General features: G+C 42.0%; 1 protein-coding gene across 4 annotated transcripts in view; it reads left to right on the forward strand.

The window, feature by feature from the left end:
- The first annotated feature begins 7,407 nt into the window (after positions 1-7,407).
- Positions 7,408-27,024, forward strand: part of DNAJC6 (DnaJ heat shock protein family (Hsp40) member C6) — a 161,813-nt gene continuing 142,196 nt past the window's right edge. Inside the window, exon 1 of one of the 4 annotated variants that reach the window (XM_030812963.1) lies at positions 7,408-7,610. In XM_030812963.1, coding sequence (XP_030668823.1) covers positions 7,496-7,610 — 115 coding nt within the window. In that variant the 5' untranslated portion in view covers positions 7,408-7,495. Of the gene's footprint in view, positions 7,611-17,328; positions 17,915-27,024 lie in introns of those variants that run through there. The other 3 variants (XM_030812964.1, XM_012506581.2, XM_003265187.4) reach the window with 3 other exon arrangements.

Raw genomic sequence — 27,024 nt, forward strand, 5'->3', positions numbered from 1 at the left:
AATTATGTAAACTTTAGATTAAAAAATAAATTTAAAGTGGAGACTACCCTTAATTGTTTTCTGCACTAACGACAGTCCTACTGTCATTGCCATTGGGGAAACAGAAACATGAAACAACACTGTTGGTTCCAGTGGCTCCAGAAGCATCTGGGTTCGGTTATATAGTTTAGCTTATATTCTGGAATGTAAGTTTATATTAGGTTATGTAGTTTAGCTTATATTCTGGAACTTTCTGTAAAAGAGGACGGGCAACAGCGTTCCTCAAGCATAATAAAAGAAAGACATTTGAATAATGAAGTTTCAAGGATGTGATCTCCAAAAACCAAGACCTTCTTATTTCTCTCTCTTTAGCCACACACATGCATATACCACACATTTATTTATTCATTGCAAAAAAAAAATGCCATTCTGTCAGGTATGGTGGCTCACGCCTGTAATCCCAGCACTTTGGGAGGCTGAGGTGGTAGAATCGCTTGAGCCCAGGAATTCAAACCAGCCTGGGCAATAGAGTGAGACCCTGTCTCTACAGAAAATAAAACAATTAGCTGGATGTGATGGTGTGTGCCTATAGTCCCAGCTACTCTGGAGGCTGAGGTGGGAGGAATGTCTGAGCCTGGGAGGTTGAGGCTACAGTGAGCTGAGATCACGTCACTGTACTCCAGCCTGGCTGACAGAGTGAAACCCTGTCTCAAAAAAAAAAAAAAAAGCCATCCTTTTTGTCTGTCACTGTCTCTCTCAATGGACAAAGTATTATAGTAAGCTACCATTTACTGACACTTTTTCATCATTTACATGTAACAGCAAAACCTATCACAACTGTGAATTAGGTGCTAGGTATTATTTCCATTTTACGGATTGGGAAACAGAGACTTAGAGAAGTTAGGCAAGTTGGCCAAGGCTGTAAAGTCAGTCAGTGGCCGAGCCAGGATTCACACAGTTGCGCTTAGCTGGGAAGTCTAGGTCCTTTCTGCCAGCTCCCCTCCACTCACACCACACACATGTGTGCATATACATGCATGTACACCCACGAATCTTGTATCCTGTTGACCTTGAGTACTGTCATAATCATATTTCTGGACCTAGCTTTGTAAACACAGTGACATGCATGGAATTCAGGATTTTTTTTTTCCCATTTTGTTTTTCTCCACGCCCAGTGAGCCAGATGCACAAATAAGTGGGCTTACTTGGTTTGCATTTTTGACATTTGAAAAGAAATTCCATGTTGCTCGTGCTCATGAATGTGCCTAAGGCACTTGGGTGTTTCCACATGGTGGAAGATCTTCTCTGAGACCACATTCTTTTCCCATGGGCTCCAGGGACTGTGGCAAAAGTCTGCCACTGGATCTGCCTGGAGCAAGCGGTGACTGTGGGAGTCAGAGGCTTCTGGTCTTTTTTCAGCTCCAGCTGGAAGAGTGCCATAAAACCATGTGATGTTTGGACTAAAAGGGCAAGCCAAAGAATGTCCCTTGCATCTTCCTCTGACCAGTGAAGTCTAAGCAGTGAGCAAGGGAGCCTCTCAAAGGAGCTCTTTCAATCCACTGGATGTGCCAGGACTCACCAGGAATAAAAGGTGAGTCTCTAAGCCAGGCCCAATGGGGCTATTAACACTTAGCACTATTTCAGACCAGCCAATGAGAGTCGGGATGCACAGGGAAGGATAGTGGGAGGCCCTGGAAGGGAACTTCTAGGTCATCTGGTTAAGTTTCCTCCACTAATGGGAGTGAGTAGTGGTGTTGGTGGTGAAGTAGTAAGCTAGGAGGAGAAGGGACGTAACTAGTCTTTCACAGATGGTTTGGTTAACCAGGACTAGATTTCTAGGTGTCTTAACCCTGAGGCCAGGTAAAAGGTCCCAGGACAGAGGGCAACGCTAATTGGTGGCACGTGGTCACCATTCCTGAGTAGCTTTGCTAATTAGATCACTTTTTTTTTTTTTTTTTTTTTTTTGAGATAGGGTCTCCCTCTGTCACCCAGGCTGGAGTGCAATGGCATGACCTTGGCTCACTGCAACCTCTGCCTTCAAGTGATTCTCCTGCCTCAGACTCCTGAGTAGCTGGGATTACAGGCACGTACCACCACACCTGGCAATTTTTGTATTTTTAGTAGAGAGGAGGTTTCATCATTTTGGCCAGGCTGGTCTTGAACTCCTGACCTCAAATGATCCACCTGCCTCAGCCTCTCAAAGTGTTGGGATGACAGGTGTGAGCCACTGCGCCCAGCCAAGATCACTCTTCTAAAGGCCTATTTCTTCAGTCTGGATGCCAGGGAGAGTGAGCTGCTGTAGAAGAAAGCAGCTTATTGCTAATAGAGAGAGAACATCTCTCAGTTCCTACCTTCTTCCCAGTTTCCTTCTTCATTGCATATTTAGAGCTTCCTATTCTTCTTCTTTTTTTGAGACAGAATCTTGCTCTGTCACCCAGGCTGGAGTGCAGTGGCACAATCTGGGCTCACTGCAACCTCCCCCTCCCAGGATCAAGTGATTCTCCTGTCTCAGCTACCCAAGTAGCCGGGACTACAGACACGTGCCACCGTGGCCAGCTAATATATATATATATTTTAGTAGAAATGGGGTTTCACCATGCTGACTAGGCTGGTCTCAAACTCCTCACCTCAAGCAATCTGCTGGCCTTGGCCTCCCAAAGTGCTGGGATTATAGTCATGAGCCACTGTGTCTAAAATTTATTATAGAGTGTTACTTATCTAGACCACTAAGGGCCTCACTCTGAACTGGGAGAGTAATTTATCTCTTCCTGACAGACCTGGGCCTCCATGCTACTGTAACCTCTTTGAGTCCTCCATACCTCCACCTTGAGACTTAGCAAATGGTCTTTGGCCTTCTTGAGTGAGCAAGGGGTAGTGAGGAAGTCCAGTGCAGTCACGAAGTCATGAGCCTAGGTTGAATTGTGATTCAGCTGAATTTTTTCCTTTTTTGAGACAGAGTCTTGCTCTGTCGCCAGGCTGGAGTGCAGTGGCTCGACCTCGGATCACTGCGACCTCTGCTTCCTGGGTTCAAGTGATTCTCTGGCTTCATCCTCCCCAGTAGCTGGGATTACAGGTGTGCGCCACCATGCCCGGCTAATTTTTGTATTTTTAGTAGAGACGGGGTTTAACCATGTTGGCCAGGATTGCCTCGATCTCCTGACATCGTGATCCACCCGTCTTGGCATCCCAAAGTGCTAGGATTACAGGCATGAGCCACTGCGCCTGGCCGACTCAGCTGAATTTTAAGTATTGAAGTGAACTATACGAAATTGTTGATATGCAACCTAAAAAAATCAAAATGTTTTGTTTTGAGATAACTGTAGATTGATACGTAGTTGTAAGGAATAATACAGAGAGACCCCATGTACTCTTTTACCCATTTTCTCCTAATAGTAACATTCTGCAAAACTATAATCTAATATAGTAACCAATAAGTTGATATTGATACAGTAAAGGTACATACAGAACAGTTTCATCACCACAGAACAGTTTCATCACCACAGAATCCCTTCTGTAGCCACATCCACCCTGCTCCTCCCTGGCATCTACGATTTTGTCCTCCATTTGTATAATTTTACCATTTTAAGAATGTTATATAAATGAAAATGTATAGTATGTAACCTTTTGGGATTAGTTTTTTTCACTTATTGTAATTCCTTGGAGATTCACTGAGCTTGTTGTATGTGTCAATAGTTTGTTACTTTTTATTGCTCACTAGTATTCCATGGTATGCATGTACCACAGCTTGTTTAACCATTGACCCATTAAAAGATGCCTGGGTTGTTTCCAGTTTTGGGCTGTTACAAAGTAAAGCCACTGAACATTCCTTTTATAGGTTTTTGTGTGTTTTCATTTTTTCTGGGATAAGTACCCAAGAGTGCAACTGCTGGGTTGTAGGGTAGTTCTGTGTTTAGTTTTATAAGAAACTGCTAAACTCTTCCAGGGTGGCTGTACCAGTTTACATTCCTGCCAGTGATGTAGGAGTGATTCAGTTTCCCGGCTACATCCTCATTCTGTCAGGTGTGTAGTGATATCTCATTGTGGTTTTAATTTGTATTTCCCTAATGGATAACAATGTTGAATTTCTTTTCATATGCTTGTTATCTATGTATCTGCTTCAGGGAAATATATGTTCATGCCTTTTGCACATTTTAAATTTTTTTTTTTTTTTTTGAGACAGAATCTCACTATATTGCCTACATTGGAGTGCAATGGCGTGATCTTGGCTTACTGCAACCTCCACCTCCTGGATTCAAACAGTTCTCTTGCCTCAGCCTCCCAAGTACCTGGGATTACAGGCATGCACCACCATGCCCGGCTAATGTTGTATTTTTAGTAGAGACAGGGTTTCACCATGTTGGTCAGCCTGGTCTTGAAATCCTGACCTCAGGTGATCCACCTGCCTCGGCCTCCCAAAGTACTGAGATTACAGGTGTGAGCCACTGCACCTGCCAGTTTGTTTGTTTTTTAATGCTGAGTTTTGAGAATTCTTTACATATTCTAAATACTCCTTTGCTGGCTATGTGGTTTCAAGTATTTTCCCCAGTTGGTAGTAGGTCTTTTCATCTTCTTAACAGGGTCTTTCACAGAGCAAAAATAATCTTGATAAGGTCCAACATCAATTTTTCCTCTTATTGTGCTTTTGGTAACAAGCCACAGAACTCTTTGTATAGCTTTGGGTACTAGAAAATTTTCTCCTATTTCTTTCTAAGTTTTATAGTTTTACATATAAGTCTAGAATCCATTTTGACTTGATTTTTGTATAAGGTATGAAGTTTGGGTCCTGGATCTTCTCTCTTTTTTTTTTTTTTCCTACGGATGTCCAATTGCTCCGACATCATTTGTTGAAAAAGCACATTTCTTCCACTGAATTGCTTTTGATCCTTTGTCAAAAATTAGTTGGACAGATTTATGTGGGTCTATTCTATTTCTGGGTCTTTATTCTGTTCCATTGATGTATGTGTCTATTTTTCTGCCAACACTGCACTCTTTTTGAAATTGTACCTTTATAGTGGGCTTCAAGTTTGGGTGGAGTGATTCCTCCAATTTTATTTTATATACACACACACCTTTCCCCCCCAACCCCCAATCACTTGAAGGCATGTTAAATGCATCATGGTTGTTTATTCCTAAATGGCTTTGTGTGTATTTTCTTTTTAAATTTTTTTTTATATTTTTCAATTTTTAATAAGAGAGACAAAAGTTTTCACCACATTGCCCAGGCTGGTCTTGAACTCCTGAGGTCAAGCCACCTGCCCATTTCAGCCTCCCAAAGTGCTGGGATTACAGGCGAAGCCATTGTGTGGGGCTTCAGTGTGTATTTTCTTAAAATAGGGATATTTTCTTACATAACCACAGTGTAGTTATTAATGTCAGCAAGTTTTTTATTGATAAACATTTTTCTCTAATCTACTACCGATATATATATATATATATTTTTTTTTTTTGTAAAATTAACTCAGTAATGTGCTTTAGAGCCTTAAAAAACAAAAACAAAAAACTGCAAAACAGGGTCCAGTCTAGAGTCAGGTAGTATTGTATTTAGCTGCAATGTCTCTTTGTTCACCTTTTTTTTTTTTTTTTTTGAGATGGAGTCTTGCTCTGTCTCCCAGGCTGGAGTGCAATGGCGCAATCTTGGCTCACTGCAACCTCCGCCTCCCAGGTCCGAGTGATTCTCCTGCCTCAGCCTCCCAAGTAGCTGGGATTACAGGTGCACGCCACCGTGCCCAGCTAATTTTTGTATTTTTAGTAGAGACAGGGTTTCGCCACGTCGGCCAGGCTGGTCTGGAACTCCTGACCTCAGATGATTCATCTGCCTCGGCCTTCCAAAGTGCTGGGATTACAGGCGTGAGCCACTGCACCCAGCTCAGTCACCTTGAATCTAGAACATCTCCATAGCTTTTCTTCTTATTTTATGACATTGATACTTTTGAAGAATACAGCACTTCCCTGCTCCTTTTAATAGTGGATTCCTCATTTTGGGTTTATCTGATGTTTCCCCATCATTAGCTTCATGCTGTGCATGTTTGGCCAGAATACTCCATAGATGATGTGTCTTTGTCAGCATATCACATCTGCAGGCATTTGATTTTCACCTGTCTCCACTGGTGATTTTTTTTTTTTTTTTTTTTTTTTTTTTTTTTTTTAGATAATGTGACTCTGTCAGCCAGGCTGGAGTGCAGTGGCACCATCTCGGCTCACTTCAGCCTCTAACTCGCTGGGCACAGGTGATTTTCCCACCTCAGCCCCCTGAGTAGCTGGGACTGAAGGTGTGTGCCACCATGCCTGGCTAATTGTGTGTGTGTGTGTGTGTGTGTGTGTGTGTGTGTGTATCTATCTATATATATATGCATTTTTGGTAGAGACGGGTTTTTTGTTGTGCAGGCTGCGTTGTGCAGGCTGCTCTTGAACTCCTGGGCTCACGTGATCCGACTGCCTCAGCCGCCTGAAGTGCTGGGATTATAGGCGTGAGCCACCGTGCCTGATCTCCATTGGTGATTTTAATTTTGGTCACCTATAGAAGCTCTTGTCTGATATTATTTGGGCCTACAAAAATGGCAATTTCATAATCTGACCTAACATAAAACCTTTATGAAGGTTTTAGATATCTAACCTGTACTCTCTGATGCTCAGTTTCCCTATCTGTTGAATTTGGAAATTGTTTCTGCCCCACGAGTATTACTGGAGGGTGAAATAAGATGATGTATGTAAAATCTGCCACATTAAAAAGCATTCTATAAATAGTAGCTATTATTATTGCAGCCAGGTCGTGTTCAAGGGCGTTGGTTTTTATCTTCCTCTCAGTCTCTCCCAATTCCAAGCAAAATCTCAACAGAGACTAGTGGTGGCACGGGGATGGGGTGAGGGAGCCTCACTTCTGCCATTTCAGTTTCCTCATCTGGAAAATGGGAAATGCCTCCCACACCATGGGGTTGCAATGAGGTTTCATGAAATGTGTGTAAAAGTAGCTGGACATAGAACAAGTTCTCAAAAAATCATGTGGGTGACTAGTAATCCCTTGTATTAGGAAAACAGGAATATCTGTCAGAATTAAAAGCACTTTCTAACGTGATGTTTCATTTTGAGGCGGTAGCACGGTGTGAGTAAACATCGTCAGAGTTTAGGGCTCTGGAATTTCTTTAGTGCTGGTAATTGTGGGCAGATGCCTTACCCTCTCGGAGCGTGGAGTGTATGGTTTGTAACAGGGAGATAAAATGGGTGAGCGCCCCCCAGGACTCCTGTGTTAATTAAGGGCGCTAAAGGTGCCTCCCGAGCGAGGGGCGCGGACCCGCGCTCCGTCGCACGCCTCGGGCGCCAGGCGCCGCCGTGTGGGCCGGGCCGGGCCGGCCCGGGCAGCCTCCCCAGTCCGCGCCAGCCACGGCTCCCGGCCCGAAGCTCCGCCCCCGGCGCGCGTCTCCCAGCAGCGGCCCGGCACCTGGCAGACGCCCGGCGGCAGCGGCGAGCGGTGGCGCTCGGCTCCGGCGGCGGCGGCGGCGGGGGAGGGCGCGGCGCACCGATGGGCGCCACTGAGAAGGGAGGCCAGAAGAGCCGGAAGCTGTTTTCCTTGCGGCGGCCGTGGAAGGCAACCCGGCGGCTGTGGAGGCCGCGCTCAGCTCGCCAGGCGGCGCAGGGTGAGTGTGGGCGCGGCGGGTCGGGACCTGTTACCCCGAGGCAGGGGCGCCGCGGCGGCGGGGCGGTCCCCGGCGGTCTCTCGGGTCGCGTTCCTGGCCCTGGGAGCCTGGATGCCTAGGCGACCCCCGAACCCGACCCTCGGCCGCAACTACGGGGACCGCTGGGGAAGCGCAGGGGCTGGTCTCGGCACAGTCTCCTTTCCCCTAGCCCCTGCTCGTTGCTTTGGTTCTGGACACAGGGAAGCCACGGTGGCGCGGCGACACAGCCTTACTGAGATTAGCTTGTCCCCGGCCCCCAGCACCTGGCCTGGCGCCTGCAATGCAGTGCCCGTTGGGGGAATGAATCCGAACCCGAGGCTCCCTTCAAGGTCCTCCCGCCCTGTACCCACCTCCTTTCTGCCTGCCTGCGGTGATCTCGAAGCTCTCGCCACGATAAACTGTTTCCAAGCACACTCAGTCCTGTCCTCGCCAGGGCCTCAACTCACAGCCAATCACTGACTCACCCCATTCATTCATTCCACAATTTTTATCGAGTTCCTCCATCTGCCTTGGCCGGAGGAGAACACGATGGGCAAAGCCTGGCTCGTGGAACTACTTCTAGAGAGGAAGACAGACATTACACACGCAAAACAGAGAAAGCCCGGCACACATTGCTATGTGTGCTTAGAGGGAATCAGATAGTCTGCTGAGAGGGGAAAAAACGCAGGGGGCCGAGCTTCCATGGCAGGCGGACTGGGAAGGCCTCTCCGAGGCATTGCAAGTCAGCGGAGACCCGAGGACTGACTAGGAGTTACTCTAGCGTGAAGCCGAGTAATAGAGAATGGCAAGTGGAAAGGTTCCCAGAGGGCCTGAATTGAGCAAGGGGAAAGTGAGGGATGCAGGGCCCGGATCGAGGTCTGGGCAGGACATAAGGAGGAGTTCGGATTTTATTCTACGTGAGCTGGGAAAACACTGAAGTGTGCTAAGCAGGGAAGTGACCTGATCTGGGGGCTCCCGGCTTTTCTCTGTCTGCAGTGTCCATGCTTGCATCTCAGCCTGCCGGATTCCTACCCTCCTGCCAAGACTAGCACAAATGCAGTCTCCTCCCTGAAATCTCTGGGGTTCCTGCCACCTGTAAGCCCTCCTTTAGCATTTCGTCACCTGTAGAGCGTTTGTCACTGTTCATCTGGTATTAAAGATTCCACATTCTCATCCATTTCATCTTTGCATCCTCCACCAGGCAAAGTGCAGGGCTTGGTACTGTGTAGATACTGCTTATGAATGTGTCTTGTCTTGTTCTTTTTGTCTGTTTCCATCATCTGAGGATCCCCACTCTGGGGGGTTGGCATGCCTTATTTCTAAAATGGCCGACCGGATGCAGGGCAGAGCCAGATTGCACCAGGACTTTGCCATTGATATAGTCCCCCTCACCCACCCCCGGTGTTAAGAGGATTAAATAAATTAATGAATTAAACGAGTTAGTAGTTATAAAGTGTTAGCACCTAGTAAGCATTATAAAAATAAATTTGAAAATGACCAGCAATAATTATCTTTCAAATATTTATTTATTGCATTAGAAACAAGCTTTTCTATTGGTGGTTGTTAGGGAGACTCTGCAGCTTGTCATTGTCATCTTGCCGGCTTCTAAGTATGTGTTCCTACTTTTTAAGAGTCAGTGCACCAACAAAATTTGTTCCGTACTGTCATCAAGAACTATTGCTGAGGCCGGGCGCAGTGGCTCACTCCTGTAATCCCAGCACTTTGGGAGGCCAGGCGGACGGATCACTTAAGGTCAGGAGTTTGAGACCAGCCTGGCCAAGGTGGTGAAACCCCGTCTCTACTAAAAATACAAAAATTAGCTGGGCATGGTGGCACACACCTGTAGTTCCAGCTACCTGGGAGGCTGAGGCAGGAGAATCGCTTGAACCCAAGAGGCAGTGGCTGCAGTGAGCTGAGATTGCACCACTGCACTCCAGCCTGGGCCACAGAGTGAGATTCTGTCTCAAACAAACAAAAAGAACTATTGCTGAAACTTAATAGGGCCGAAGGCTGACCACTTCTTATCACGAGCTTGAGTGAGATCGATGATTGCAACAAGTATTCCTTGAGTGATAATTACATGCATAGTGTTATTCCAGATGTGGTGTGAATGCTTACAAAAGAGGAATAAATGAATATTGCCACTGTAGTAACTTGGGTTAGAATAAGTGTTCTAGTTTTATAATTTTTATTTTAATTTTTAAAATCTTTAAAGTTCTGGGATACACATGCAGGATGTTCAGGTTTGTTACATAGGTAAAGGTGTGCCATAGTGGTTTGCTGCACCTATCAGCCCATCACTTAGGTATTAAGCCCAGCATGCATTAGCTATTCTTCCTGATGCTCTCCCTCCCCTGCCCTCACCGCTACGGGCCCCATTGTGTGTTGGTTCCCTCCCTGTGTCCATGTGTTCTCATTGTTCAGCTCCCACTTATAAGTGAGAACAACTGGTGTTTGGTTTTCTGTTCCTGCATTAGTTTTATAATTTTTAAAACCAGATCTATAGTGCCTGTGCAACCATCTCTGCTTCTGTGTTCCTGACCTAGCGTTTACTCACAGCTTCCCAGGGCTCATTGCCATCCCACACCTCTCTTTTCTTAGATAGGATCTTGGCTGCTCACTACATTCCTCTACTATCTATTTTCCCTTTCCCCCATAAGCCCTGGGGATAAAGCCATTATAATATCTAATGTTACATGATACTTGACATCTTATAGAGTAGTTCAACTACAGGATTTTGTTTAGATCTTGACAATACCCCTGGAAGGAGAGAGGGCAGATGTTATGTATTTCCCCCATTTTATATATAAGGGAAGGTGAAGCAGGAGATACTAAGTGATATGCTGGAGGTCATGTGACTGGTGAGTGGTGGACTCAGGCCTGCCTACCTATACAACATCCTTTCTGCCACATCTCCCTCCACACAAGAAAAAACATGTTTCAATAGCTATACTCATGGAAGAGGGAAGTAAAATAAATAAATATTATGCAATAAATCTATATCTCAATTTTATTTGATTTTTAAAAGTTAACCTGAATTTCTTATGATGATGTTAACATCACTTTGAGCATCTAGAATCATACGCTTTGATGTCAGCCAGGCTATGATTTGAATCTGCCACTAATAAATGGCACATTAATAAGCTGTGTGATATTAGAGAGCATCCTTAGTCTTTCAAAAATGGAGTTATATATTATCTGAAAAATGAGGATGACAATTCCTATGTCATGTAACTGTGATGTTTAAATGCATTTCTGGTACATAGAGGTTCACAAAGGGCTGGTTATTTTTTATTAATATTAGGTTTACTATTATATGTATTAATATTAATAAAACAAAACCTAATATTAATATGGTTGAAAATCTAGACTATTCTTAGAAAATAGTCTAGAAAACCTAGAAAAGTCTAGAAATTATTAGAAAACCATAATATTAATATGGCTGAAAATCTAGACTACTATTAGTTTACTGTTGTTAGTATAGACTAATAATAGTCTAGATTTTCATAATAGTCCAGACTACCATTAGTCTAGATTAATGCTTAGTCTAGATTTTCAACCATATGATCACACTCAAAATATGGTGAAAAGTTCAGTGTGCGCTGGGAAGCAACCACAGCTGGAGGCTTCTTTGGGGCAGTTAACCCTTCTGGGTCAACCAGAAGGTCTTCTGCAGCAGCATCCTTCTTTCTACCACCTTCTTCTTTTTCATCAGGAGGCTGCAGGGGAGAAGGAACATAGGCTTCTAGGGACTCCTGTCATCTTTTCATCCTAACACTGTGCCCTGAACATAGCAGACATTGAATAAATATGTCTGGAATGAAAGATTCCTTTCATTTATATATATTTCCAAAGAGGATGACTCTGAAATTTACACTGTAAACATTTGTCAGTAAAAGTATAGCATAAATATCTAAAAGGACAATTACTGCATCAAAGTATATATATATATATTTTTGATTTTGAGAGATATTACCAAGTTGACCTTTGTACATTTGTGCTAATTCAGTTTCTGCCAACAGTGTGTAAACTCCCTGATTCCTTACTGAATATGGTCAGACTTTTAAATGCTTGCTAATTTGATGGGTATGAAATGATATTCCATGTTGTTTTATATTGAATTTTCTTGACGAATAATGAAGCTGAGTATCTTTTCACATGAATATTGTCCATTCTTGTGTGAACCTTTGTGAAAGGCCTATTGATGTCTTTCTCATTTCTTTAACTTGGTGTTTTTTTTTTTCTATCCATTTTAGGAACTCTTTAAATATTCTGGATATGACTTATTTGTTGGTTTAGAGGTCTAAACAACTTTTAAAAATGTACTTAATCATGCCAGTAGTTCTAAATGGGAATACAAACAAGCTGTGCTGAGTTGAAATTAACCCACCAAATGCTTCCGTCCATTCCAGAGAACCATATTTTAATCAAATATCAAAGTTTGTAGGTTACAGAAAAGGGAGCAAATGACGAAAGCATTTTATGAGCAGTAGACTTCTCTAGCCCTTGAATTATGGTAGATAACTGGCCTTGAGTTCCTCCCACCAGAAATTCCCTCCTCTAAACCCTGTGGCGGGTGAGGAGCCCTTTCATGAGCTATGGTATTCTCTGGGAAGACATAGGTTGGAACTAGAGTCAGTTTCCATCAGTAGATAGTATTTTCCAGAACAATTTACTTGGAGAAGAGGACAGAATTTCTGTCACATTGATCAGTGGTTTATTCTCTCACTGCCATTGTCTAGCCATATGTCCCTAAAAATAAGCCACATTGAATGGAGGTAATGATCCCTACCTAGCCTATTCCTAAGGATATTAGAGAGATCAAATGAGACCATAAAAATGAAAGGGCTGTGTAAATACATGGTTTGTTAGTCAGGCTCTGGGAAGTAACCAACACTTCGTCAGAGTGGGAAAACCTCACTGACCCACAATCTTTGGGTCTGTGGCTCTGGCCCTTCTCCTACCACCTGTTCTGCATACAGGTGCATGATGGTAGAGAGCTGTGCTTCTCCAAGGTTGGTCTCCAGACGAGCAGCATGAGACCAGCAGCATCAACATCACTCAGGACCTTGTTAGAAATGCAAATTCTAGGCCCCCATCTCAGAGCTACCAAATCACAAACTGAGGGGTGGGAGGATGGGGAGGGATAGGAGGCTGGAACCTGGGAATGTGTTTTAATAAACTCTGCAGTAATTCTGACACATGCTAAAGGTTGAGAACCACTGACTTAGTAGGATGAGCAAGGGTTTTACAGCCAGCAAATGTGGGTTTAAATCTCAACTCTCCTACTTGCCAACTTGTGACGTGTAAATTACTAGACCGTCTTGGGTTTCCAACCTTTCACCAATAAAAGGAAAACTGAGTGTGGTGTAGCAGGTGAAGCCACTCTCCTTCCTTCCCATTTCCCTCACAGGACTGTGTGAGAAATAAATGACATGACGATTCTGGACTCTGCTATGTTTAGCTATGGGTCTCCTTTGGCAAGTCTCCTTGCCTCTCTGCCTCATTTTTCTCATCTGACAAAACGAATGGCAAGAGTTAACATGTGCATTGCTTTCGTCACACTATGTGCCAGCCACTGTCTTAAAGAGTGTGTGATTTTGTTTTATTCTTACAATAACACTGTTTTACAGCTTTCATTTTACACATAAGAAAAACTGAAGCAGAGAGAGGTTAAGTAACATTTCCAAAGTTATACAACTAGTAAGTTGGGATTCAAACCCGGGAGGTCTGCTGTGAGTCCTTGCATTAAAGACAGTGCTTGCCAAATAATAAGTTCTCAAAAAATGGATGATGATGATAAGAAAATCGCCTGGCATATAGTAGGTACTCCACGTAAGCCACGCTGCCCTCTTCTGTGCCTAGCCCTAGTCCTAAACATCTATCCCCTCCCCACAGTAAGCACATTTTCTTTTTCCTTCTCACCTCTTTTCTGGCCATTTGGGTGATCTGAGCAAGCCAGACAGAGGCTTGGCTGGATGCAGGAAGACCAAGTGTGGTGTTGCAGGTGAAGCCACTCTTTGGGAATGAATGACTAAGCTAGCAGAAGCTCTAGACAAGTCATTGAAAGATCATTTCATCTGCCTAATTTGGAACATATGTTCTGGGTCTCTGCTTACTTATCAACTAATCAAGAATTAAAATGCCTCAAAAGTTCCAAGGTGTAAAAGCTTTTTTTTTTTTTTTTTTTTTTTTTTGGTGCCCAGTTTTTCCTCAGAGTAAAATTTGCAGCTGGGAAAGTTTAATCCACAGTATGACAGCAGTGTTTTTTTTCCTTTCATTTTTGTTTTGCTTGGACAATAAAAAGCCTTATTCCCTTTCAGTTCAGGGTTTCACTCGTTGGTCTTGAAAATTCCCTTCAGTTTAGCTCTAAAGATGGCCTCACTTGCTGAGCATGAGTCACTGGTTTAGTGACTCAGAGTGGCATCTAACAAGACAAGGATGTGCAGGGTTGTCAAGGGACTTAGTGGCCAGTGGAGCCTGCCTAAAGCTTTTCCTAAACCCAGTTTTTGAGATAGAGCATCTTTTCCATTAGCGGTTGTTTCTAATCATCCTCAGTACCAGTTTATCTGAAGCTTGGGGTCTGACAGAGACATTGCCTTGTTGTGGAAAGCTCTAGACTCCATCCTTGTCCTTAACTGGGTGTGGCCTTGAGATTTACTGTGTGACAGGACAAGACTTCTGAGAGTTCACCCAGCTCTGCTTGGAATGGCCACAGAATCAGGAGGCCTGTGCTTCTGGAAATACTGCGTCAGGAGGGAAAATAAAGGCTCTTTTTATTTGATGAGGCCTTCAAACCTCTTTCAACTTAAGGAGAAAAAAGATCAATTAAAGTTGGATAGAGAAACAGACATATGTGATGAAGCAAATATACCCAAATGTACTTGGATATAGGGCCCACTGTACAATTCTTTCAACTTTTTGGTATGTTTGAAACTTTTCAAAATACAGTGTTGGGTACAATGCAGATACCCCTAGAAATGACTACATTTTTGAAAACATTATTACTTCCTTTTGCAATATAAATGGGTGTCTTCCTTCCCTTCTCCCACTTCTTTTCTACTCCTAGCATTGGTCTTTTAAAAATTTTGGTCTGGGGAGCCTTCTTGATTAAAAAGGGCCTGGAATAGTTAGAAAGAATGAATAAGACCTAGTACTTGATAGCACAACAAGGTGACTAGAGTCAATAATAATTTAATTGTACATGTTAAAATAACTGAAAGAGTATAATTGGATTGTTTGTAACACAAAGGATAAATGCTTGAGGGGATGGATACTCCATATTCCATGATGTGATTATTACACATTGCATGCCTGTATCAACATTTCTCATGTACCTCATAAATATATACACCTACTATGTACCCACAAAAATTAAAAATAAAAAAATTTTAAAAAGGGCCGGAATGAGGGTGGTTGGTGATTGGCTATTCCTTTATGCCAAGGACTTCATATTCTTCTTCATATATGTAATTCTCACAATAGTCCTACAAACTAGTTATTATTTTCTGTATTTTATGAGGAAACTGAAGCTTAGGGGAATAAACTTGACCCAGTTACAAGGTAATACTACTCATCTTACAGCATTTAGGGAGCCCTTACTTGATGTGTCAGGCTTTGTGCTATGAACCTTAAACCTATTAACTTGTTTGAGCCTCACCCAGCTGTGGAAGGTGGTACCATTATTACCTCCATCCTGCAGATCAGGAAATGGAAACTTAAGAGAGGTGCAGCAACTTGTGTCAGCTTATATTCCAGGGGCTGGTACATGGCAGGGCCCATGTTTGAATCCATTCTCTTTATTTTCTGAGACAGGGTCTTGGTCTGTCACCCAGGGTCTTTCTTGCTCTATTGCCCATGGCTCACTGCAGCCTTGACCTACCAGACTCAAGCATCCTCCCATCTCAGCCTCCCAAGTAGCTGGACCACAGGCTCATGCCACCATGCCCAGCTAATTAAAAAAAAAATTTTCATAGAGACAGGGTCTCACTATGTTGACTGGGCTGGTTTTGAACTCCTGGCCTCAAGCGATCCTACCACCTTGGCCTCCTAAAGTGCTGGGATTACAGGCGTCAGCCACCTCTCCTAGTCCTCTTCTGCTTTAGAGCTCTTGCCCTGCTATTCAAACCCACGCTTTGGCATTTCTTTGCCTACTTTGGTAAATTGGTATATCTAGTGGAAGCCTCTTGACCTGAGACCACAGGCTTCTGAGGACAGAGAATGTTTTTGTTCAGCACCGTGTCATTCCTAGTGTTCACAGCAGTGCCTGGCACCATGAATATTATTGAATAAAAGAGTGCGTGAATGATGGCTTGTCACCACCTACTCCCTCACCTTCTCAGCCCCCCAAGTGCTCCTCTTGGGCACATTTTGGCTATCCTGGACTTGGTCCTTGGAGATAAAGATGCCGGTTTCTCTGATGTGGTTTAGCCAATGTCGCATTCGGTGGCCAGTAGGGAGTTGTAATAAAGGCAGATTTTCCTTATTGGTCTTAAGCTGTCAAAGACAGCAGAAAGATATTATCCACTGCCAAGGAAAGATGGGAACCAAAAACAAATACTTAAAGTTCCCCAAAGCTTTCAAGGAGTCTTCCAGCTGTGGCAACGAGAAGTCAGCTCAAGGCGCCTTAGTAGCCATGAAAGCTCTCACATTATAGCTATATTTGACTCTCGGGTTGCAGTAATGAACAGGTGAACACTGACAATTAGTCCTCTTAAATGTGCCCAAGCAGTTGGTAATTATACCCTACATTTATTTAGTGTTTTGTTTACAAAATTCTGATCTCCCTTTTGATGATATGAACAGCCTAGTACATATATAGGACAGCTATGATTATTCCCACTTTACAAATGTGAAAACTGATGCCAGAGAGGTACTGTCATTTGCCCTACACTACGCAGTTAATAAAAGGTAGAGACGGTAGAGAGAGGTCTTCAACCCTTTTAATGCCTAGTCCAGCAAATTTTTAATGTCAATGTTGCATTTAACTCTGTAATTTCTGAGGATGAGAGTAACAGGAAGATGTATTCCTTTCTGTTGCTCTTCTTCCAATTTAGTTAGGTTATGTATTTGAGTCAGTTGGTCTTTCTGGATACCAGTTTACTAATCTGTATCATGGGGAATAAACACCATCCATCAGTGAGTACGCATGAAGCAGAGGAGACTGGGAGGGTTCAGAACTTCAAAAACAATTTCTGAGTGAAGCTGTTTGGAAGAGACTGTGATAACTCTTACCCATTGTCCATAAAACAAGTTAAATGGCACCTCCCTTGGCCACCCTACCTAAAATGGCACCCTTGTTACCTCATTACCATGTTTCATTTTTCTTCACAGCATTTATTGCCATTTATTATATGTCTATATTACCTGTCCGAATCCTCCCACCAGAGTGCAATAGCCAAGAAGGCAGGGACCTGAAACCCTCACAGGAGAAATAGTGCCTGGCACAAATAACCACGTGTTGAATAAATGATTGAAGGAATTAATGAATGAATCTGAGCTGTGGAATGATTCAAAGTAAGTTTGAATTGAATGACAAAGATTTACTTGAATCCTCCTTGCTCTCCAACAGAGGGGTGTTATGGTTTGGCATCCTCATACCTATTCCTAGTCTGCCACTCAATGGCTTACAACCAGTTACTAAAGCCTCTTTGAGTATCAACTTAGGCCTGGGTGAAATGGGTTCAATAACCTGTGTCCGTGCAGCAGATACAGGCCATTATATTGCCCTGTATGCCTCTGTACTGTAACAGCCTGTGAGCAGCTTGAGGACCGAGGGCTGGTCCTGTGCACTGTTGTATCCCCAGTACTTAGCAGACAGCCGGGTCCACAGAGAGGTAAAATAAATGTTGAATGAATGAACGAAAGTACAGGGCTGTTAATCTTCCTTCAAAGCTGACCTACCATTTGAAAATAAACCTGGTGCATGGCACAGACATTCCCCTTTCAATTCAGAGATGAGGAGGCGCTAAACAGTTGGTTCCGTATCCTGAGGGAAGGAAAGGCAAGCCTCGGCTCCAGATCCAATTCCATGCCATGTTTTGGAATTTGTGTTTACGTCTGCCTTCATCCCCATCCTTTCCGCTCCAGCATAAGCAAAATTATAACCCCGCACACCGACTTGCATGCAATTATCATAGCCCGAGTGCTCCTCCGTTGAGACTTCGCCCCCGAGACCGCTGACTGTGAATGACAAATCAAAAGTCAGGGTTGCAGAATCAGCCGGACTTTCCTGCTCATTTGCAGCAGAGGGAGGAAGCAGAGAATGAAAGATTCTGAAAATAAAGGTAAGGGGCGGACTGCAGAAAGATGGCTAAGAGAGGGCTAAAGGCTAAAAGATGCTAGGGATGCGATGTCACTCCACAGATATATTTAGTTTGTATTAATGGCTAGTTTAAAATTACCGTGCCTATATTAACATTCTAGTTATATAATAAACATGATGACTTTAAAAAATGACTAGCTTCTAGTTTCCAAATATTGTGTCATTCAGCTTTCCATTTTTATAGTCCTAAATATAACTCTATTTTTGCATTCTTCATTTAATCTTGGCTGAGTAACACAGCTTTCACAGATTTCCTTAGACTAGCTCCCAGATTTTTGATAATTTTATTTTGGGGGTGTTCACAATAGTTAATAATGAATACACAGGTTTTCAATGCATTATTAGAATTGGAATATCTGAAATACTTGGGACTTAAAACAGTTTGGGTTCTGAAGGCAAACGCTGACGGAGAATCCTTTAATGAACATTAATCTTTTTAGAAGCGCTCCATGGGGAGCCGTCGCTGACCTTCAGAACTGTTTATCTTGCAGAGAAAGGTTGGGATGTAAACTACCCCCACTCCATCAGCCTCCACACCTTACCTCCCCCTCACCTCCCAACACTCTAATTCTGTTGGAGGGATGGGGGAAGACAGAAACGGATTTAAATAAAAACTCAAAAAAGGAAAGGGCTAACCGAAAAATGAGCCAACCAAATTTTAAGTTCAACAACAAGCATTCTGGAGGATTCTGAGGTTTTAAATTCTGAGGCTTCTTAAGTGTTCTGCCGCAGTTGGGGGAGGAGCGATGGACCCCTAGGTCTCCGGAGGCTACACGTGTTCCCCGATCCCGTTTCCTGGGGGAGCCCTTCCTTCTTATTGCGCTGGTCGTGCTCCTGGCCCGCGTGCCCAGGAAGGGCGCAGAGGGGCCGCGCGCCCGGGGGAGAGCGCTCGTGCGGCCGTCCGGGCGGAGGACGCCGTTTCCGCGCGGCGGCGCCGAACCCCTGCTTCCGGAACGCTAATTTTAGGGTTCGCCGGTGCCCCCTTTCTTTTCACCCGCTTTCCGTGACAGCCGCTGCGCAGCAGTCTGCGCTTCGAGTGCCCTGTGTTTTAAGGAGGCCCCAGCGCTTTCCCCTTGGGCTTGGGGGCTTGGGTGCGCAGGTGGGGGCTGGCACGCAGCCCGTTGGGCAGGTTTCGCGCAGCGACCCTCCCCGCGCCGGAGCTAAGTTCTTTGCGTGAGACGTGCAACAACGCAGGCCCCAAAGCTCTCTGCGCGCAGCGCCGCGAGGCTTGGCCTTCTCCAGTCTTCGGGAGGCTGCCACCCTCTCTGGCTTGTTATAGGATTCCCACCTCGTGGTGGGCAATGATGTATACATATTCAACATTAGAAAAAGAAGGAAGAAAAAAAACCCCACTCACAACCTAATGCCAATGGAGAGAATGGTATTCTAATCTACGAAACTGTAATGAAGGCTCTTAAACAATCCCACTTTCCATAACTGAGGCTTTCAAAAGGGCCAGGTAGTTGGTGGTGTTTGTATTAACATCTCATAGGCTGTGGATCATTCACAGCCACTTATTGATCTATGTGGTTTTGACGTTTAAATTTTAATGAAGCAGCCTTAGTGGGGAAGAAAACAGCTTGCATGGGCCTAGTAAGTGGGAAGAGGACCTGTTCACTCCTGTTTCTAAGCCAGCATCTTAAGAGTAGGTATTACCTGTGTGTGAAATCAAAGTATTTTAAAATTAACTCTAGGAAGAATGTTGGTTGGTTTTTCCTGTGTTGTTTTCAGTGGTTGGAGAAAGGGTTTCTGGAGAGAAAAAAAAAATTGCTTATTTGCCAAGTCATGCTAGGCCATGGACATGATTTAGAAAAAAGATTAAAGCTGCCTGAATTGGAGGCTCAGGTTAAGGTTAATATTCAACATTGTTTGAAATGGAAACACTCGTGGTTTCTCAGTATATCAGTGTGTTTTAAGCCCAGATCCCCAGCCTTTTTTTAAGGAGAGTTGGTATTTAGAATTTTTTTTTTTTTTGAGATGGAGTCACGCCCTGTCGCCCAGGTTGGAGTGCAATGGTGCGATCTCGGCCCACTGCAACCTCTGCCTCCCAGGTTCAAGGGATTCTCCTGCCTCAGCCTCCCGAGTAGCTGGGATTACAGGCGCATGCCACCACGCCTGGTTAATTTTTGTATTTTTAGTAGAGACGGGGTTTCACCATGTTGGCCAGGCTGATCTCGAACTCCTGACCTCAGGTGATCCACCGGCCTCGGCCTCCCAAAGTGCTGGAATTACAGGTGTGAGCCACCGTGCCTGGCCGGTATTTAGAATTTTTGTTTTACTTTATACTGGAAAGAGCCTTGGGTTGGGAGTCAAGATTGGTAGACTCTGGCTTGTTCAGTTATAACTCATTTGTGACCTAGGACAGGACTCTTTATTTCTTTGGGTCTCAGTTTCTTTATTGCTAAAATGGAGAGCTATTAGACTAGATTCCTGTTTTTCAGATTGTGAGTGGTGAGAAAGCAACTTAGTGAGTCTTAGGCAACATTTTAGATCGATGAAATAGAACAGAAACTGTCAGAAATCATTGCACATAGCAGAGGTAACTACTGTTTCCTGAAACTTTTGTTGTAGATATTTATCTTTATGCATGTGGGTATAGGCCGTATTCTGACATCACATCGGTTTTTTTTTTCCTGTGAGTTTCAGTCAAAGAAGTTTGAGGAACACTGAAATAAATCATAGCTCAGTAATAGTTTTCAAGGAGTCTGTGAAATGCGGCTTTATATGCATATATATACAGAGAGAGACAGAGAGAGAGAAAGGCCATAGTTTTCCTCAGATTTTTAAAGGATTCTAAGACTCCAAATAGGTTATGAATTACTGTATTTCTAAGGTCCCCCAGGCCTTTTCCAAGCCTATTTCTTTGAGAGCAAAGTATCCCTTTAGGGCTGCTGGGAGATGAGTATGTGTTGACAGAGACCAGATAAGTGTGTGGTGTGAGGTGGTGTGTGTGTGTGTGTGTGTGTAGGTGTGACCATAGCAACCAGACCGTGAGAGCCATTCCTGGGTCCCAAAGTACCAGTTGGTGTCCTGAATATGAGACATAAAAACACTAAAAATTAGAGTCTCCGTGTTGAAAAGGACCACAGCAAAACTATTAAAATATTATGAATTGTTTGGAAGTCAATTCTTTTTGTAAAGACTAAAAAAGAGAATCAGGTAAAATTATAAGAGGTTGATGGGGCAAAGAAACCACCAGGATGTTGCAAGTTCAGAAAGTGAATTTTTGTAAGCTACCATCATATGAGTGGTTCAGTAAATGTTGACTTGTGGCTTAAGAACTGCCTGCCTGCCTTTTCCATCTTTTTAGTTCATCTGAGGACAATTCAGTGAGGCTTTTAAACACAAAAGACATTGTGTAACATTGATCTAGCATATCTCAAAATGTTTTGCAAGCCAGGAAAAAGAAATTAAGTATAAGGGAACTAAAAAGAAAATAGTTGAGTGAGTTAATAAGTAGATATTGGCAAACATGACAGCCACTTATAACAATAACAACCATAGCTCCTATTTAATGAACAACTGTTATGTGAAAAGCTCTTGGGGAGGTGCTTTACATATTGCCACACACTGCAAGGTAGGTGGTATTTTATTTTGAAGAAATAGATTAAGAATTTTGTACAGGGATACATAGCTAGTTAACGGCAGAGCCATGATTCAAAACCTCGTCTTTTTTTATCTCCAAAACCATTCACATGGTAGGCAAGTACTTGAAAATAGCCCTGTACTCTGTAAAATTACAGTTTTTAATAAAATTGTCAAGATTTTTAGAATTAACTTACCGATATAAAAAGTGAGATGTGAATCTTAGAAAATGATGGCTTTTGACTAATTTTTTAGGTTGTTTTTATTTGGAAAACTATATTTTAACTCTTCAAATTCAGCTCCAAATTTTCTTTTTACTAAGTTCTCTGAGTATGTTATGCAGCAAGGTCTTAGAAACAGAGGCACAAAATAATAAGAATGAAGACTGAAAATTTGGGTGAATTTTTTTTTGGTCTATAAGAGGTCATAGAAAATAGTTCTCATTCCAATTTTTCTGTTATTTTTCTAGATTTTATTTTAAAATGGCAAACATGGCATTTGTTTAGCAAACAAAGTTACACACAACATTTTAATAGTAGGATTTAAAAGTTGTCATGGCTGGGCGTGGTGGCTCAACCTGTAATCCCAACACTTTGAGAGGCTGAGGTGGCAGATCACTTGAGGTCAGGAGTTCAAGACCAGCCTGGCCAACATGGTGAAACCCCCCTCTCTACTAAAAATACAAAAATGAGCCGGGCGTGGTGGCATGCACCTGTAATCCCAGCTACTCGGGAGACTGAGACAAGAGAATCGCTTGAACCTGGGAGGTGGAGGTTTCAGTGAGCCGAAATAGCAAGACTGCACTCCAGCCTGGGTGACAGAGTGAGACCCTGTCTCAAAAAAAAAAAAAAAAAAAAAAAAAAGTTGTCTATGCCAATGGTTCCTGAGACAACTTTTCACTGGAAGTTATTACAAAATCTAATTGGGTTTGAGTGGGGTCAGATTCAGACTTTTAAGCTCTAAATATTAAAAAATAGTGTGGTGTTCATCCTCCAATCTGTAATTCAAAATAAGTGTAAATAAATTTTTAAAAAGTTGTGATTTTTCTTAAACATCGTGACTACTTTGATACTTTTAGAGAAAACTCAAATTCTTTCAAGGATTTTTGTCACTGCTGCTTGTGACTGGGTGGGTTGGTGAAATGATACTTTAGCTGGGGTGACCTATAAATGACTGAGTGACTTCTCAGAACTTGAGGGGTAGCATGTGGTTAAGCTGGGATTAGAGACTGGTCTATGCCAGTGGTAATCAATGGGTGTGGTATTGCTTTTGGGCTACACACCGGAAATCTGCAGGTATGTTATTTGATGGTCATATGATTGAGGGGCGCTACCATTGGCAGAAACTAGAAATGATAGTGCCCTCCAGTGTTCTGGACTGTTCCATTCAATGATGAATTAGCTCATGTCCTGTGCAGTTTTCAAATGTTTTGCTGAAGGTGTAGTAAAATCTTCTATACTTTTCTGGGCTTAGAACATAAATTGTTTTCACTGTACACTGAAACTTCCAGGATTAAAAATGCTATGTAAATCTAAGGAAGATTATACTGAATTTTGTTCAGGAAATCACTTACCCAAAGCAATGCCACTTGTGCTTTAGACACCAGTACAACACACCTGAATCATAAAATCTATATACAAGTGCAAATAGCTACCTACTTAATGTTTTCTGATATAGTCTTGTCTGAGCATTTGCATATTGAAATACATGTTGCTTTATTGTAAATAACTTATTTCACTTCTCTTTTACATGACAGTTGAAACATATATGAATATATATATATATATACATATACATAGTTTAATTTTGTGTTAGGTTATTTCATCTTTAAATTTCATTTTGAGATATAAACAAGAAAATACAAAATATTTTTATATGTATTTGTGTTACTCAGAGTGTACAAAAGACTTGATTTTTACCCCTGAATGTTTTAAAATAATTTGAACCAACATTAACACTTTTGGAGACTATAGGTTCAATAAGGTATTTATGGCGTCTTTAATAAAGATTAGAGCAGTCTGCAACGAGCTGAGTGTAAACTACCCTCTTTAAAGTGCAGATATACTGGGTTATAAGGGTTATAAATCTTCTAAAAGTGATGTCACTGGTCATTGATTATTTTTATGCTATTGTTACTGCCACTTACATTTTTATTTTTTATTTTACTATTATTATTTTTGGGATGGAGTCTTGCTCTGTCACTCAGGCAGGAGTGCAGTGGTGCGATCTTGGCTCACTGCAATGTCCACCTTCCAGGTTTAAGCAATTCTCCTGCCTCAGCCTCCCTAGTAGCTGGGATTACAGGTGCACACCATCACACCCAGCTAATTTTTGTATTTTTAGTAGAGACAGGGTTTCATCATGTTGGCCAGGCTGGTCACCAACTCCTGACCTCAAGTGATCCGCCACCTTTGGCCTCCCAAAGTGCTAGGATTACAGGTGTAAGCCACTTCACCCGGTAAATTTTTTTTAAACATTTTATTTATATTTTCTCAGCAGGACAATCTTCCTAGCATAACTATTGAGGGCACTGTCAGTCTCAAGTTTTGACCTTGTTTTTCATTTTTTTTTATCAACTTAAAAAACATGATTTTTTTTCATTTTTATTTTTGACTTGACAATAACTGTATATATTTATGGGGTACAATGTGATGTTTTAATAGAGATCTACATTTTGGAATGATCAAATCAGGCCGATTAGCATATTTATCACCTCAAATATTTATCATTTCTTTGTGATGAGAACATTTAAAATCCTCTTTTAGTAATTTTGAAATATACAACACATTATTATTAACCCTAGTCACAGTGCTGTGCAATAGGGCAGCAAAACTTACTCTTTTGTCTAACTGTAACTTTGTGCCTATTGATCAGCATTGCCCCTTTCCCTGCCCATGCCCCCACCTCCCAGCCTCTGGTAACCACCTTTTGATTCTCTAATTCTGTAAGTTTGGCTTTTTTAGATTCCACACACAAGAGAGATCATATGATATTTGACTCTCTGTGGCACTTTAGAATTTCATTTTCTAATTGTTTATTCCTGGGATGTAGAAATAGAATTGATTAGGCCAGGTGTGGTGGCTTATGACTGTAATCCTAGCACTTTCGGAGGTGGAGGCAGGCGGAACACCTGGGGTCAGGAGTTGGAGACCAGCCTGGCCAACATGGTGAAACCCTGTCTCTACTAAAAGTACAAAAAAATTTAGCTGGGTGTGGTGGTGTGTGCCTGTAATCCCAGCTACTCGGGAGGCTGGGGTGGGAGGATTTCTTGAACCAGGAGGCGGAGATTGCATTGAGCCAAGATCACACCACTGCACACTCCAGCCTGGGCAACAGAGCAAGACTCCATCTCAAAAAAAAAAAAAAAAGAAAGAAAGAAAGAAATAGAATTGATTTTATATGTTGATCTTATTTCAGTGACCTTGCAAAATTCACTTATTAATTTCAATAGTTTTTAGATTTTAGGGGGCTTACTATGTAGACCATTTATTTATCTGTAAATAATGACAGATTTTATGTCTTCTTTCTGATCCTTATACTTTTTCCCCTTTGTCTTATTGCACTAGCTAGGATCTCTCTTATAATGTTGAATAGAAGCTGTGATGGTGAGTATTCTTATCTTGTTACGGATCTTAGGGGAAAAGCTATCGCATTTTCACCATTAAGTATAACATTTGATGTGGGATTTATATGGACACTTAAAAAATTAGATTAAGGAAGTTACCTTCTATTCCTACTGTGCTAAGTTTGTATCATGAATCAGTTCTGAGTTTTAACAAATATTTTTCTGTATTATGTGGATCATATGATTACTCTGTTAATATGGTGAACTTCAGTGATTCTTGAATGTTAAACCAACTTTGCATTTTTGGAACAAACAACTTGGTTGTGATATCTTTTTATATATTGCTGTATTTGACTTGCTAATATTTTGTTGAGGATTATCTTTGTCCATGAGAGAGATTAACCTGTGATTTCCTTTTGTTGTGGTGCTCTTGCCACGTTTTGGCATCAAGGATATGTTGACCTTATAAAATGAGTTAGGAAGTATTTCCTATTTCTCTATTCCCTGGAAGATTTTTGTGAGGTTAGAATTATTCTTTAAATGTCTGGAAGAATTCACTGGTGAAGCCATTTGGGCCTGGAAATTTTGTTCTTGGAAGGTTTTAAAATATGTTTGTTTGTTTGTTTATTTATTTATTTTACTTTTGTAAAGATGAGGTCTCACTATGTTGCCCAGGCTGATCTTGAACTCCTGGCCTCAAGTGATCCTGCCACCTCGGCCTCCCAAAGTGTTGGGCTTACAGGCATGAGCCACTCTGCCTGGCTTCAGTTGTTTTACTAGTGTATGTTTTTCAGATTTCCTATTTTTGTGTGTGTTTTAATAAATTGTTTTTTTAGGAATTTGTCCATTTCATCTTAATTTCCACCTAAGGTTTTGTTTGTATTCTCTTATGATCTTTAAAATGTTTTTAGGTGGCGTGGTCTTGTCCCTGTTTTTTATTTCTGATAGTGGCATTTCTATTTATTGTCCTGGTAATTTTCACTTATTTTGATGCAATATTGTCAAGGTCTTATAAATTTGAGTAGTCTCTGTAATCTTTTACTTGGCTAATTTTTTGTATTATACATTTATTTTTCATCTCATGAGTTCCTGCTTTTGTCTTTATTATTTCCTCTTACATTCTTTGGCTATAACTTATGACTTCTTTTTTAGTTTTTTGAGATAGAAGTTTGTATCTTTGATTTTCAGCTTTTCTTTTAAAAAATATTTTCATTTAAGGCTACACATTAATATCCTTTAAGCCAGCCAGGCGTGGTGGCTCACGCCTGTAATCCCAGCACTTTGGGAGGCCGGGGCAGGTGGATCACAAGGTCAGGAGTTTGAGACCAGCTTGGCCAATGTGGTGAAACCCCGTCTCTACTAAAAAATTACAAGTATTAGTTGGGCATGGTGGCGTGTGCCTGTAATCCCAGCTACTTGGGAGGCTGAGGCAGGAGAATTGCTTGAACCCGGGAGGCAGAGGTTGCAGTGAGCCAAGATCGCGCCACTGCACTCCAGCCTGGATGACACAGCAAGACCCTGTCTCAATGAAAAAAAAAAAAATCCTTAAGCTATACATATAATATCCTTTAAGCATAGCTTTTGTGTCCACCTGCAAGTATTGTTATGTCATATTTTCATTATTTAGTTTAAAATATTTTATACTTTTTTATTTTTTTGACCCATAAGGTAATGTAACAACATACTTTTTAATTTTTAAACAGTTGGGGAGTTTCTGGTTCTCTTTTTGCCATTGATTTCTAGCTTGCTTTCACTGTAGTCAGAGAATATATTTTGGATGACTTGGAAATGTTTTACACTTGCTTTGTGACCCTTCATATGATCAATTTTTATATTTATATGTTGTACTTAAAAGAATGTGCATACTAAGATAGTTTGGTTCCATGTTCTATATATGTTAATTATTTCAATTTGTTAATCCT

This window comes from Nomascus leucogenys, chromosome 5, assembly GCF_006542625.1.
Source record: "Nomascus leucogenys isolate Asia chromosome 5, Asia_NLE_v1, whole genome shotgun sequence".
Taxonomy (NCBI): Eukaryota; Metazoa; Chordata; class Mammalia; order Primates; family Hylobatidae; genus Nomascus; species Nomascus leucogenys.